Source organism: Schistocerca nitens, chromosome 8 (assembly GCF_023898315.1).
Source record: "Schistocerca nitens isolate TAMUIC-IGC-003100 chromosome 8, iqSchNite1.1, whole genome shotgun sequence".
In the NCBI taxonomy this organism is placed as follows: domain Eukaryota; kingdom Metazoa; phylum Arthropoda; class Insecta; order Orthoptera; family Acrididae; genus Schistocerca; species Schistocerca nitens.
In genome coordinates, this window is record NC_064621.1 from 79,120,969 (window position 1) to 79,136,030 (window position 15,062).

Consider the following 15,062-nt stretch of genomic DNA (forward strand, 5'->3'; position numbering starts at 1 on the left):
GACAAATTTCAAACTTATTCCTCGGAATAGGTGACAATTATGGAGTTTCGAAAAAGTGATCCTTTAATTTTTTTGCGCAAAGTCTCAACTTATCCACACACTATTAGCGCAGTCTCCCTGCTCATTATCCTCATTGCTCACGACATTTCGTCAATTCCCGTAAGAGCTCGAGAGTGGTGTGCATCTACACTCAAGGCATCACTGGCCAGCCTCGCCTTAATTATACAAGGGTCACTCCAAAAGAAATGCACACTATTTTTTTAAAAAATCCGTCTTTTATTCTACATGTTTGAAAGTTTTACAGTTTGTAGATACATCCTTTAGGAACAATATTTTCATTTCTCCACATAATTTGCATCCCTCTCAACTGCCTTACGCCATCTTGGAACCAGCGGCTGTATACCCACATGGTAAAATTCTGGACCAACCTGTTGGAGCCACTGTTTGGCTGCGTGCACAAGGGAGTCATCATCTTCAAACCTTGTTCCACGAAGGGAGTCTTTCAGTTTCCGAAAGAGATGTGTTCTCCATCCGAGTTTCGTGATCGCTTCCATGGTTTTTTGACTGACATGTGACCGTGCATTGTCGTGCAACAGTAAAACATCCTGCTTTTGCCGATGTAGTCCAACACGACTCAGTCGAGCTTGAAGTTTCTTCAGTGTCATCACATATGCATCAGAATTTATGGTGGTTCCACTTGGCATGATGTCCACAAGCAAGAGGCCTTCGGAATCGAAAAACACTGTAGCCATAACTTTTCCAGCAGAAGGTGTGGTTTTGAATTTTTTTTCTTGGGTGAATTTGCATGATGCCACTCCACTGATTGCCTCTTCGTCTCTGGTGAAAAATGATAGAGCCATGTTTCATCACCTGTCACAATTCTTCCAAGAAAGTCATCTCCACCATTTGCGTACTGTTCCAAAAGTTCGCTGCATACCATTTTTCTTGTTTCTTTGTGAGCCACTGTCAACATCCTGGGAACCCACCTGGCACTAACTTCTTTTTAACGCGAACACTTTTAGTATTCTGCAAACACTTCCTTCCCCTATCCCTACGTAGCGTGACAATTCGTTCGCTGTGACGCGTCTGTCAGCAGTCACCAATTCGTTAACTCTCTGCACATTGTCTGGAGTGTGTGCAGTACGAGGCCTGCCACTGCGAGGGCAATCCTCAATATTGCCGTGGCCTCTTTCATCGCGTAACCTGCTTGTCCACCGACTAACTGTACTCCGATCGACAGCAGCATCTCCATACACCTTTTTCAACCTCTTGTGGATGTTTCCCACTGTCTTGTTTTCACAGCACAGGAATTCTATGACAGCACGTTGCTTCTGACGAACGTCAAGTGTAGCAGCCATCTTGAAGACATGCTGTGACGGCGCCACTCACGGGAACAGGTTGAACTAAGTTTGAAAACAAACAGGAAGGATGTATCTACACACTGTAAAACTTTCACACATGCAGAATGAAAACTGTATTTTTACAAAAATAGTGTGCATTTCTTTTGGAGTGACCCTCGTATATGCCCGAAAGAACAGACACCATATATAAAATATTAATCACATCTACTCATTCCCCACACCATAGGAAGCTGCTATATAATAAGCACAATACATAATCCGAATATAATGAGCCAGTTTAATTTGCAGATGAAAATTTCTCGAATTGTATATACATTCAACAGACTGATTTCCAACACACTCCTACACTACAGAATTTTTTTAAGCATTTGTCCAACAAATGCTGCGAGGAGTGGCTGCGCGTTTTGAAACCCCATATCACGGATTGTGCGGTCGCTCCCGCCGGAGGTTCGCGTCCTCCTTCGGGCACGGGTGTGTGTGTTGTTTTTAGGATAAGTGTGTAAGTCTAGGGACCGATGACCTCAGCAGTTTTGAACATTTTTTTGTCACAAATGTTTGCATATACAGTCATAGAAAGTATCCCCACATTGCGTCTGCATATTAATGAACTAATTTCGAATTGCATATGTGGCAGCAACGATTCAACACCATTCTTTTCGCGAGCAAATAAATGTTTGAAATCAGAATAAATACGTGTAATATTAAAGTAAATGTCTTACAAGGGGAGGCCGCCAATTGTGAAATTCAGATTCGATTCATACTGCGCATAATAAAAGCTCATGGCCAGAGGTGTAATGTGGCAAAGCACCAAGATGCACTTCTCAGCCGTTGTCGAGAAAATCGACAGTTAAAAGAAACCGTTGCGGTGAAATACTCTCTACGACTAATAATTTTCTACAGCGTCGTGGCGCAGCGGTAAGCGCTCGGGTTCGTAATCCGAAGGTCGCCGGATCGAATCTCGAGCAATGCAACATTTTTTTATTATTAGTTTTTTGTAATTCATATATATATATATATATATATATATATATATATATATATATATATATATATATATATATAACTATTAATGAATTGCTTATGCATGTTGGTGAAAGCGGATCGCTCTCCAATTGTACCGCCTCCATTTTTCCGTTGTTTAACAGGGTGTACCAAAGCTCTCCCGTCCGCACTGATTTTCGACGATGTTATAAGTTGCGCTAGGGACCGCATCTACCTTCTTTTGAAGTTAGCAGGCAACTACACAGTTATGCGGCGGCTCGTTTCGGCCCATTCAACATCTGTCCTTCAAGTGTAACGAGCGAGTAACGGAGTTTATATTTCATACCTTCCGCAGCAAATTTGTGTTCGTGGAGTCTCTATTCTAATTCGAACGTTTGACTTACGCTATACGTATTCGTTTCGGAATACCGTTTCTACGTCTTCCGTTAACTATACGTGGTTAACATTATGAAGAACAATTAATAACATTTGTGAAATACAACTTTGTTTTCGGAAAACATAATGATGTTCGAAGTCGCCAGTTTTTCCACGACAAACGACTTTCAACAACTTATTATATGCATAATTGTTGCAACTGATTGCCGGGAATTATATATATATATATATATATATATATATATATATATATATATATATATATATATATATATTTGAATTACAAAAAACAAATACTAAAAAAAAAAAGGTTGCATGGCGCGAGATTCGATCTGGCGACCTTCGGATTACGAACCCGAGAGCGTACCGCTGCGCCACGACGCTGTGAAAGATTATTGATCGTAGAGAGTATTTCACGGCAACGGTTTCTTTTAACTGTCGATTTTCTCGACAACGGCTGAGAAGTGCATCTTTGTGCTTTGCCACATTACACCTCTGGCCATGAGCATTTATAATGCGCAGTATGAATCGAATCTGAATTTCACAATTGGCGGCCTCCCCTTGTTAGCGCAAATTGTAAACAACAGTGACATACATGAGTCATGTCTTCGAGTGAACATTTCTGTTTGATGTTGGTTAAATGTGCAATACGCCATGTTCAGTCCACATGTAGGGTGAATCACCTAAGACTTGCGCCGCAGATATTGCGGAAATGAAAAGTGCTGTCGATGTGTGGTTTTCACAGAATCGATTGGTAGTCAAGGGCTCATATTGTTAGCCAATAAGCGGATTCCAATAATACTTAGACAGTGTATTTTTGTACGAGCGTATACTTTTTTAAATGGATCAATGCCTATTGACACTAACTTACTAAAAGTAGGGTAAATTAGAACGTCAATGGTGTTTGATGCATGGTTCTTGTGAGAGCCGTTTACGACATATCGTATTGTGAAAAGTTTCCACACCGACACTTCTTTGAGCTATTCAGCCTATGTAGTTGGTATGTAAGACGCTGTTGCTTCCTTACAGCGTGCTCGCGTGTTGCTTGAGAGCAGTGTGCGACAATCCAACCAGTACGTCGTGAGTGGACAATTTGATTTACCAATGAAGAACAAACCGACAGGCTGATGGTGTTTGGAGAGTGTAAGAAGAATGCAGTTCGTTCTCGTACGGTATATCCGACAAGATGTCCCAATAGACGTCAACCATCTCAATAATTATTTTTCAACTCCTTCAACCAGTCATGTGAAAGTGATAGTATAACACCTGGACAACGTAACAGAAGCAAACAAGTGACGACAGGAGAGGGGGAAATTAAAGTTCTTGCTGCTGTTGCGGTTGATCCGCACGTTAGCTCCCACGCAACCGCACGAGGAAGTGACATGAGTCAGGTAAATCTCCATGCATTCTCCACCGACAGAGGTTCCACCCCTATCACGTCTCCCTCTTTGTTGACTATCACTGTTGGCTTTGCCAGGTAAAGCTCATAGGCCCGTGTTTCATAGACGGATTCTGAACACGCACAAGTATCGCAGCCTCGTAAGAGACCGTCTTCCACGGATGCTAGAGGACGTTCCTCTGCAGACCAGGAGGAACCTGTGGTACCAACATGATGGCTGTCCAGTCCGTAGTGCACAAAGTACTACAGCATGTCTTCACGAATGGTTTCCAAATCGTTGGATTGGGCGCAGAGGACCTGTACCTTGGCCGGCCGTTCCCCGGATTTAACGCCTGTGGAATTTTTTCTGTTGGGAAAGCTGAAAGACATTGCCTACAAGGACATGCCAACTGCATCCGATGATATGCAACGACGTGTTGCTGCAGCCTGCTCGGACATCTATGCTGAAATGCTAGCAATAGTTCCATACCAGACTGGAAGCGAGTATTTCCGCTGTCGGTGGTCATTTTGGGCACAACTTACAATGCTCAATTACCTCCATACTGGTCAGATATCCACATAGTGTATGCACTTGTTTTGTGCTACCACACGTTTTGTACAAGTGTCGGTGTGAGAACTTCTCTAAGTACGGTATCTCGTAAACGACTCGCACTAGAATCTTGCAACAAACATCACTGACATTCTAGTTTATCCTACTTTTAGCTTGTTAATGTTGGGTTTAAAAAGGTGTTACGTTGGCACAGTGAATACACTTTCTAAGTATTATTAGAATCTATTTATTGGCTAACAATACCAACCCTAACTGCCAATCCATTCTGTGAAAACCGCACATAATTAGTACTTTCCATTTCCGCAATATCTGCGGTGCAAGTTTTAGGTGATTCATCATTATCCATGGTACTAACAATCAAACATCATTAAGTAGAATAAGAGAGAAACAAAAACTATTGTGCTTCCGCAAAATTATACCGTTAGAAACGTATCTAGCCACCACCCATGTTCTGTACGGGAATTCTTCGGCGAATGCAATGCCACATTTGATCATAATATCCAGAAATACATACTAGAAATCCTTACCGGTAGGGGCTGAGTGTGGGAGTGGAGCTACGTTTGGCGGTAACTTTTTTACGTTTTTCTTGATTAACTCGATAACTACTGCCTCTAGTGAAAACGTATCCAAATACAAAATTTAACTACATTAAATGTCTTACAAAAAAAAAATCTGTTCATATTTTCTATAGGATTAACGGTTTTCGTGCAGCTATCGAGATAATAAAAAAAATCTCGTGCATGGTTTTTTAAGGCCAGTTATAGAATCAACAATTGCATAAAACTACATGGGCAGGTGCAAATGTATCCACGCAATGGGCTGTTCGTGACGTCATGGCTTGGACAAAGGCCTCATACCCATAAATCAGACATCGACAGTATCGTAAATACCGGCCGTAAAAGACTACTTCGTATGACAGTTCTTTACTCCCGATTTTCTGCAAACTGGATCTGACCTCACTGGTCATATCTAGAATTGTTGATGATGAACATCACCTTCGAATGGAATGAAAGTTTGATCGTTTAACATGTTCCATGTGTTGAACATCTCCACAAGCTTTGATAATAAATGACTACTGATTCCTGGTGTAACAATTTCCATTTTTATTAATACTGAATGTAAACAGCACTGTCGGCCGCGATATTTATTGGCGGTATCGCGCCAGCGTTCCCGCCCACCGCGCACACTGCTTGTGCCCTTCACGTCGCCGCCAGAGGTCGTGCTGCCTGGACAGACGGGCGTGTACCCCTGGAGCGCGTCGAGATCAATACCCCGGCCGGCCGGGCGGGAAACCTGGACCGCTGTCAGATACTAAATTCGGTTCTTACAATACTGCAGTGCGGGACGAGGACTGTATGTGACAGTTTTAACCTATCGATGGAGTTAAAACACGTGAACGAGCCATTTTTAGGCGGTGCCTATAGGAATTCTTCAGAAGAGACGTGTGTAAGGGGAGGAAGGGAATTATACTGACGCACAACGTCCGAAAAATCCTGGACATGCCCTCCATTTCAACCTTATATTTGGCGCCTAGCAGAAATTAAAAATCTTGATTGTCCTACGAGGGGCGTTCAGTGAGTAACGCAACACCTTTTTTTCTCGGCCAGTTTCGCTTAAAAAGTGCGAAATTTGTTGTCATGGAATATTCCCCCTTCAGCTTGTATGGTTTCACGATGTTCCGATAGGTGGCGTCTAACAATACCACCACTTGCAAAGTAGGTTAGAAATCAGATTAATAATGTTGCTCACGCAGCATATGTTCGCTTTATCGGGCAACAACAAAGTTATTGAATGTGGATGGTATCGTTAGAATGGAAATAACGAAGTCAGTGTAAATAAGTCATTAATTTTGGCACTTATCTTGAATGGATTCCCACGTAGATTTCGTCGGTTATGGATCATATTGTCCAAATCTGTATTTTAGCAATATTTGATGACCTAACAAATGTGTTTTTCAGGAAATTATTAATGATCAAACAATGCCACATCAGAACAATGGTATGGTACAAATAATTTTTGACTTGGTGTTCACGATCCACATTTTTATTAAACTTCTTGTAAATTCACATGTACTTCTTCTTAATTGTCACATCATCAAGAAACAGTTTTGTATCAATCTTCAAATCTTTAATTTCCACTTTAACCAAACACAAGACTTGACTGTTCTTTTACAAAGCGAAATAACAACAACTTAACTTCTGCAAAGTGAAACAAAGACTGCTCTGTGCGCATTTGCGCCAAAACGGTTACAAGTGAGTCAAAGAATATGACAGTCTCACAGAAATGAATACACACAAGAACCATATCACTGTAATATATCGATACATCGGAGTACCTATACATTAATAAAACCAAATGTGAATAACGTCACAAAAATACACTCCTGGAAATGGAAAAAAGAACACATTGACACCGGTGTGTCAGACCCACCATACTTGCTCCGGACACTGCGAGAGGGCTGTACAAGCAAAGATCACACGCACGGCACAGCGGACACACCAGGAACCGCGGTGTTGGCCGTCGAATGGCGCTAGCTGAGCAGCATTTGTGCACCGCCGCCGTCAGTGTCAGCCAGTTTGCCGTGGCATACGGAGCTCCATCGCAGTCTTTAACACTGGTAGCATGCCGCGACAGCGTGGACGTAAACCGTATGTGCAGTTGACGGACTTTGAGCGAGGGCGTATAGTGGGCATGCGGGAGGCCGGGTGGACGTACCGCCGAATTGCTCAACACGTGGGGCGTGAGGTCTCCACAGTACATCGATGTTGTCGCCAGTGGTCGGCGGAAGGTGCACGTGCCCGTCGACCTGGGACCGGACCGCAGCGACGCACGGATGCACGCCAAGACCGTAGGATCCTACGCAGTGCCGTAGGGGACCGCACCGCCACTTCCCAGCAAATTAGGGACACTGTTGCTCCTGGGGTATCGGCGAGGACCATTCGCAACCGTCTCCATGAAGCTGGGCTACGGTCCCGCACACCGTTAGGCCGTCTTCCGCTCACGCCCCAACATTGTGCAGCCCGCCTCCAGTGGTGTCGCGACAGGCGTGAATGGAGGGACGAATGGAGACGTGTCGTCTTCAGCGATGAGAGTCGCTTCTGCCGTGGTGCCAATGATTGTCGTATGCGTGTTTGGCGCCGTGCAGGTGAGCGCCACAATCAGGACTGCATACGACCGAGGCACACAGGGCCAACACCCGGCATCATGATGTGGGGAGCGATCTCCTACACTGGCCGTACACCACTGGTGATCGTCGAGGGGACACTGAATAGTGCACGGTACATCCAAACCGTCATCGAACCCATCGGTCTACCATTCCTAGACCGGCAAGGGAACTTGCTGTTCCAACAGGACAATGTACGTCCGCATGTATCCCGTGCCACCCAACGTGCTCTAGAAGGTGTAAGTCAACTACCCTGGCCAGCAAGATCTCCGGATCTGTCCCCCATTGAGCATGTTTGGGACTGGATGAAGCGTCGTCTCACGCGGTCTGCACGTCCAGCACGAACGCTGGTCCAACTGAGGTGCCAGGTGGAAATGGCATGGCAAGCCGTTCCACAGGACTACATCCAGCATCTCTACGATCGTCTCCATGGGAGAATAGCAGCCTGCATTGCTGCGAAAGGTGGATATACACTGTACTAGTGCCGACATTGTGCATGCTCTGTTGCCTGTGTCTATGAGCCTGTGGTTCTGTCAGTGTGATCATGTGATGTATCTGACCCCAGGAATGTGTCAATAAAGTTTCCCCTTCCTGGGACAATGAATTCACGGTGTTCTTATTTCAATTTCCAGGACTGTATGTCTGTTACTTCGCAGAAAAGTAGTACGATATTACTGGTATCGAGAACTGGGGTTGGAGTAGCGTAATGGCCACGTAAATAAAGAACCATTACAGGCGGCACTATACGAAACCTCCAAAATGGCGTCTGTAAGGGAAGTGCGTTGCAAGCACAGAGCTGTTATTGGTTTCTTTTGGCGGGAAACCAGAGCATTGCACACACACACAAGCCCTTGCAGCGGGAAACCAGAGCATTGCACACACACACAAGCCCTTGCAGAATGCCTACGGAGACCTGGCAGTGAACAAAAGCACGGTGAGTCGTTGGGCGAGGCGCTGTCGAAGTCTTGCAAACCTGTCCGTTGTCACCCGTGCCGGCCGGGCGCACACAGCTACGCTCAGGAATCTGAAGAAACGACTTCAGTGTGTTCGTTTTCACAAAAATGCGAACGAATCTCTCCGTGACAATGAAAGGCCCCATACAGGACTGCGCACCAGAGAGGAGTTCACAAAACTTCATTGGACTGTTCTTTCTCGTCCTCCCAACAGCTCGGATCTCGCACCTTTCGACTTCCGTCTGTTTCGCCAATGAAGGATACACTCCGCGGGAAGCAGCACGCGGATGATAGGCCGTTTATTGACGCGGCAAAGCGTTGGCTCCGACGTCAAGCAGTAGAGTTTACCACGCGGGCATACAGAGCCTCCCAGTAAGGTGCCGCAAGGCCGTTGCACTGTACCGATATTACGCTGCAAAATATGATTTTGTAGCGAAAAGAGTGGTGAATAATATGATGTTTTGGAATCCTGAATAAAAGCATCCTGCTTTCAGAAAGAAATGTGTTGCATTACTTATTGAACGCTCCTCTTAAATTCTAAAGTATGCGTTAGACACGTGAGACTCAGTCATACGAGCTGCAACAGCAATCTTTAACTAGCACTTACTTTCCCACTTACCATTCTGATTTAATACAGCGTTGTGCCTCTAGACTGTGTAGGTTAGCAAGTTTCTCCGATTGCTATCAGTATACGTTCAGTCAACTAATTTATCTCGCTCAGAGGGGATCCGCCGCCTCGTCTTGCTGCACTGACTTTGATGTTTGTGCTCCTTGCGCGATTATAACATTTCTGAGGATCGCATAAAACAATATCGCTTAAATTTATTCAAGGCGCTATGTCAATTTGTAATATTTAGAGTCCTGGAGTTTATTCTTTTTTTAAATTTTGGATGTTCTGAAGGATTAATTTGAATTCTGAAGCTTGTATAAATGATATTCGGAGCTGCATTCCGGTTTTTACTAACAATGATAGTACACACTTATGTAATCTGTTTTTGGAACAAAACACACCATCCTCTCAAAATTTAATTTGTGTTGCTAGCGAGGTTAGATGTTTAAGTGCCAGAAAGTGAAAAGTTTGTCATTCAGACCTCATGAAAATAGTAGGGAATTTTACCCATTGATCTGTTGAATGCGATTCTCATATAATTGTTGGCCAGTGGACAAGTGAAAAACTGAAAACTTAAATACAATTATGGGAATGTAAGCAGCCTCTTCAGTAGTTGCAGGGGCAACAGTCTGGATGATTGACTGATATGACCTTGTAACACTAACCAAAACTGCCTTGCTGTGCTGGTACTGCGGACGGCTGAAAGCAAGGGGAAACTACAGCCGTAATTCTTCCCGAGGGCATGCAGCTTTACTGTATGGTTAAATGGTGATGGCGTCCTCTTGGGTAAAATATTCCGGAGGTAAAATAGTCCCCCATTCGGATCTCCGGGCGGGGACTACTCAAGAGGAAGTCGTTATCAGGAGAAAGAAAATTTAAAAATGCATAGGTTAAAGTTAGATATAGTGGGAATTAGTGAAGTTCGGTGGCAGGAGGAACAAGACCTTTGGTCAGTTGAATACAGGGTTATAAATACAAAATCAAATAGGGATAATGCAGGAGTAGGTTTAATAATGAATAAAGAAATAGGAGTGCGGGTAAACTACTACAAACAGCATAGTGAACGCATTATTGTGGCCAAGATAGACACGAAGCCCACGCCTACTACAGTAGTACAAGTTTATATGCCAACTAGCTCTGCAGATGATGAAGAAATTGATGAAATGTATGATGAGATAAAAGAAATTATTCAGGTAGTTAAGGGAGACGAAAATTTAATAGTCATGGGTGACCGGAATTCGACAGTAGGGAAAGGAAGAGAACGTAGTAGGTGAATATGGATTGGGGCTAAGAAATGAAAGAGGAAGCCACCTGGTAGAATTTTGCACAGAGCGTAACTTAATCATAGCTAACACTTGCTTCAAGAATCATGAAAGAAGGTTGTATACGTGGAAGAACCCTGGAGATACTAGAAGGTATCAGATAGATTATATAATGGTAAGACAGAGATTTAGGAACCAGGTTTTAAGTTGTAAGACATTTCCAGGAGCAGATGTGGACTCTGACCACAATCTATTGGTTATGACCTGTAGGTTAAAACTGAAGAAACTGTAAAAAGGTGGGAATTTAAGGAGATGGGACCTGGATAAACTGACTAAACCAGAGGTTTTACAGAGTTCCAGGGAGAGCATAATGGAACAATTGACAGGAATGGGTGAAAGAAATACAGCAGAAGAAGAATGGGTAGCTCTGAGCGATGAAGTAGTGAAGGCAGCAGAGGATCAAGTAGGTAAAGACGAGCGCTCGTAGAAATGCTTAGGTAACAAAGGAAATATTCAATTTAATTGATGAAAGAAGAAAATATAAAAACGCAGTAAATGAAGCAGGCAGAAGGGAATACAAACGTCTCAAAAATGAGATCGACAGGAAGTGCAAAATGGCTAACCAGGGATGGCTAGAGGACAAATGTAAGGATGTAGAGGCTTATCTCACTAGGGGTAAGATAGATACTGCCTACAGGAAAATTAAAGAGACCTTTGGAGAAAAGAGAGCCACTTGTATGAATATCAAGAGCTCAGATGGAAACTCAGTTCCAAGCAAAGAAGGGAAAGCAGAAAGGTGGAAGGAGTATATAGAGGGTCTATACAACGGCGATGTACTTGAGGACAGTATTATGGAAATGGAAGAGGATGTAAATGAAGATGAAATGGGAGATATGATACTGCGTGAAGAGTTTGACAAAAGACCTAAGTATAAACAAGGCCCCAGGAGTAGACAACATTCCATTGGAACTACTGACGGCCTTGGGAGAGCCAGTCCTGACAAAACTCTACCATCTGGTGAGCAAGATGTATGAGACAGGCGAAATACCCTTAGACTTCAAAAAGAGTATAATAATTCCAATCCCAAAGAAGGCAGGTGTAGACAGATGTGAAATTTCCGAACTCTCAGTTTAATAAGCAACAGCTACAAAATACTAACACGAATTCTTTACAGACGAATGGAAAAACTGGTAGAACCCGACCTCGGGGAAGATCAGTTTGGATTCCGTAGAAATGTTGGAACACGTGAGGCAATACATACCCTACGACTTATCTTAGAAAATAGATTAGGGAAAGGCAAACCTACGTTTCTATCATTTGTAGACTTGGAGAAAGCTTTTGACAATGTTGACTGGAATACTCTCTTTCAAATTCTAATGGTGGCAGGGGTAAAATACAGGGAGCGAAAGGCTATTTACAATTTGTACAGAAACCAGATCGCTGTCATAAGAGTCGAGGGCATGAAAGGGAAGCAGTGGTTGGTAAGGGAGTGAGACAGGGTTGTAGCCTCTCCCCGATGTTATTCAATCTGTATATTGAACAAGCAGTAAAGGAAACAAAAGAAAAATTCGGAGTAGGTATTAAAATCCATGGAGAAGAAATCAAAACTTTGAGGTTCGCCGATGACATTGTAATTCTGTCAGAGACAGCAAAGGACTTGGAAGAGCAGTTGGCCGGAATGGACAGTGTCTTGAAAGGAGGATATAAGATGAACATCAACAAAAGCAAAACGAGGATAATGGAATGTAGTCGAATTAAGTCGGGTGATGCTGAGGGAATTAGATTAGGAAATGAGACACTTAAAGTATTAAATGAGTTTTGCTATTTGGGGAGCAAAATAACTGATGATGGTCGAAGTAGAGAGGATATAAAATGTAGACTGGCAATGGCAAGGAAAGCGTTTCTGAAGAAGAGAAATTGGCTAACATCTAGTATACATTTAAATGTCACTAAGTCGTTTCTGAAAGTATTTGTATGGAGTGTAGCCACGTATGGAAGTGAAACATGGACGCTAGATAGTTTGTACAAGAAGAGAACAGAAGCTTTCGAAATGTGGTGCTACAGAAGAATGCTGAAGATTAGATGGGTAGATCACATAACTAATGAGGAGGTATTGAATAGAATTGGGGAGAAGAGAAGTTTGTGGTACAACTTGACAAGAAGAAGGGATCGGTTGGTAGGACATGTTCTGAGGCATCAAGGGATCACAAATTTAGCATTGGAGGGCAATGTGGAGGGTAAAAATCGTAGAGGGAGACCAAGAGATGAATACACTAAGCAGATTCAGAATGATGTATGTGCAGTAAGTACTGGGAGATGAAGAAGCTTGCACAGGATAAAGTAGCTTGGAGAGCTGCATCAAACCAGTCTCAGGACTGAAGACCACAACAACAACAACAACAACAACTTGTCTGGATATTTGTGAATAAATATGTGTGAATTCCTAAGGGACCAAACTGCTGAGGTCATTGGTCCCTAGACCTACGCACTGCTTAAACTAACTTATGCTAAGAACAACACACACACCCATGCCCGAGGGAGGACTCGAACTTCCGGCGGGAGGGGCCGTGCAAGCCGTGACATGGGTTACTAAATCGTTAAGTAAGCAGGGATATTGAATAAAGTGAGTTTCTCAGTGGAATATAAGTAAAAATTTCAAACACTTTATTAATATCAGTATGTATACTACGTAAGTTACTTACTTTCTAAAGTAATAAAGTAATTTACAGTCAAACTATAGCTCTCAATATTTGATCACTTATCTTATCATTGTATTCTACATTATGTCAATATTTTGCAATTTCGTGTCCTTTATTCCCTTAACACGATCTGGTAACGCAACTATTTACTTTCTGCCGCACAACGTACTGTGGCTGACATAGTACATGTGTAGCAGCAGGTACAGATGCTAATGTTTCAGGTCCACAGATTCATGATGTCGCAGTGTATATGTCCTTACCAATTGAAAACACATCCTTTGAACAGAACAGTACTTTACTAGGCATCGCCCAATTAAATGTGGTTTTCCGTTGCCTTCCTCCGACCTTTAAATTGACTAGTTAGTGAGCTATCGGTAAACACGCAGTTCAGCGTGGACTATGAACGGCGATGTAACCGCATTTTTCACATTAACAAACATTTCCAGAGGGGAAAGAAGTGAAAGGTGACAGATAAAAGTCACAGGTCTGGTCTGTCAAAGAAGTAAATCACTCAGTAAAAAGTAAACAACTACAGTCGTGTAAGCTACACCCTCCCTACAAAATTTAAACAATGAATTTTTCTGTAAACACATATCGCACCAGCTGTGCCTGTTTTGGGCTAAGTTTATGGCCCATCAGGGTCGTATTTTTATAAAAGGGCTTGCGTAATCTGCCTTACAGTCTATTTTGTTTTGAATCGGCCACAGCAAATTAAGACAGTTTAATAAATTTTGTTTTTCTTGGTCTGCGAATTAAAAACATGTTCTCAGTTTGCCTTCTTTAACGTTCAATAAGTGGCTTTATCTAAAAAGAACTGACTGCGTTCCTTTTTGGTGATGGGTGTGAGCGTACGCAGAAATTTGTCCTGGGAAAGGAGCGGTGTGGTGGGCAGGTGGGGTGGGGGGGGGGGGATGGAGGGAGGAGGGGAAGTTCCACAATTGCCAACACAACAGGTATTAATTATTAAAGTTCTTTGCTGAGTTGAGTTATTGATTACATTCGAATAAATAATCACTAGTGTTATTATGATTTTAAATACTAACTGAAAAGTTTTGTTGCTGTTATTTACAGTGTATTTTTCAATAACCTCAAAATCATTTTGGTTCTTTTTCAAATGCATGAAACTTTAAAACAGCTCCGTTACAGTTGCTTTGGATACTTATCGTTTTTGTATGATTGTTTCAGTTCTTTATGCATCTCTTCGGGCATGACGAGTTTCTACCACAAAGCAAAGCCCTTCGATTCCTCGCAAAGGTCGCCTGTGAGCTGACGACCGTCCAAGAACATGTGTGTGAAAATGCCATGTTCGCTCTGGTCGGATTCGACGAAAAACAGTTCAACATGGTAAGTTCGTGCATACCGTGTCATATATTACGGAGGTCATCTGTCGTTTTCCGCCTGCCCCTATCTTGTGGCATTAGGTGCGTATGCCGTATATGTAAGCCATTGATTCGTATAACAAACAATAAAAAGGCGGCTTACAGTTTCTAGGTAATAGTTGGTAGAGCTTGGCCAACTCTGATAGTAATATAGCAACTTTTGTGTAGTTTTTCAGTACTGTAGCTGTGCGAGAGATGTGCTGTCAGAGACAGCAAAGGACTTGGAAGAGCAGTTGAACGGAATGGACAGTGTCTTGAAAGGAGGATATAAGATGAACATCAACAAAAGCAAAACGAGGATAATGGAAT

The 15,062-nt window shown here is 42.8% G+C and overlaps 1 protein-coding gene across 1 annotated transcript in view; it reads left to right on the forward strand.

The window, feature by feature from the left end:
* LOC126198523 (lipase 3-like) overlaps nt 1-15,062 on the forward strand; it is a 202,319-nt gene that overhangs the window by 131,137 nt on the left and 56,120 nt on the right. Inside the window, exon 5 of the mRNA XM_049934912.1 lies at nt 14,560-14,718. Within this exon, the coding sequence (XP_049790869.1) occupies nt 14,560-14,718 (159 nt within the window). The remainder of the gene's footprint in view (nt 1-14,559; nt 14,719-15,062) is intronic.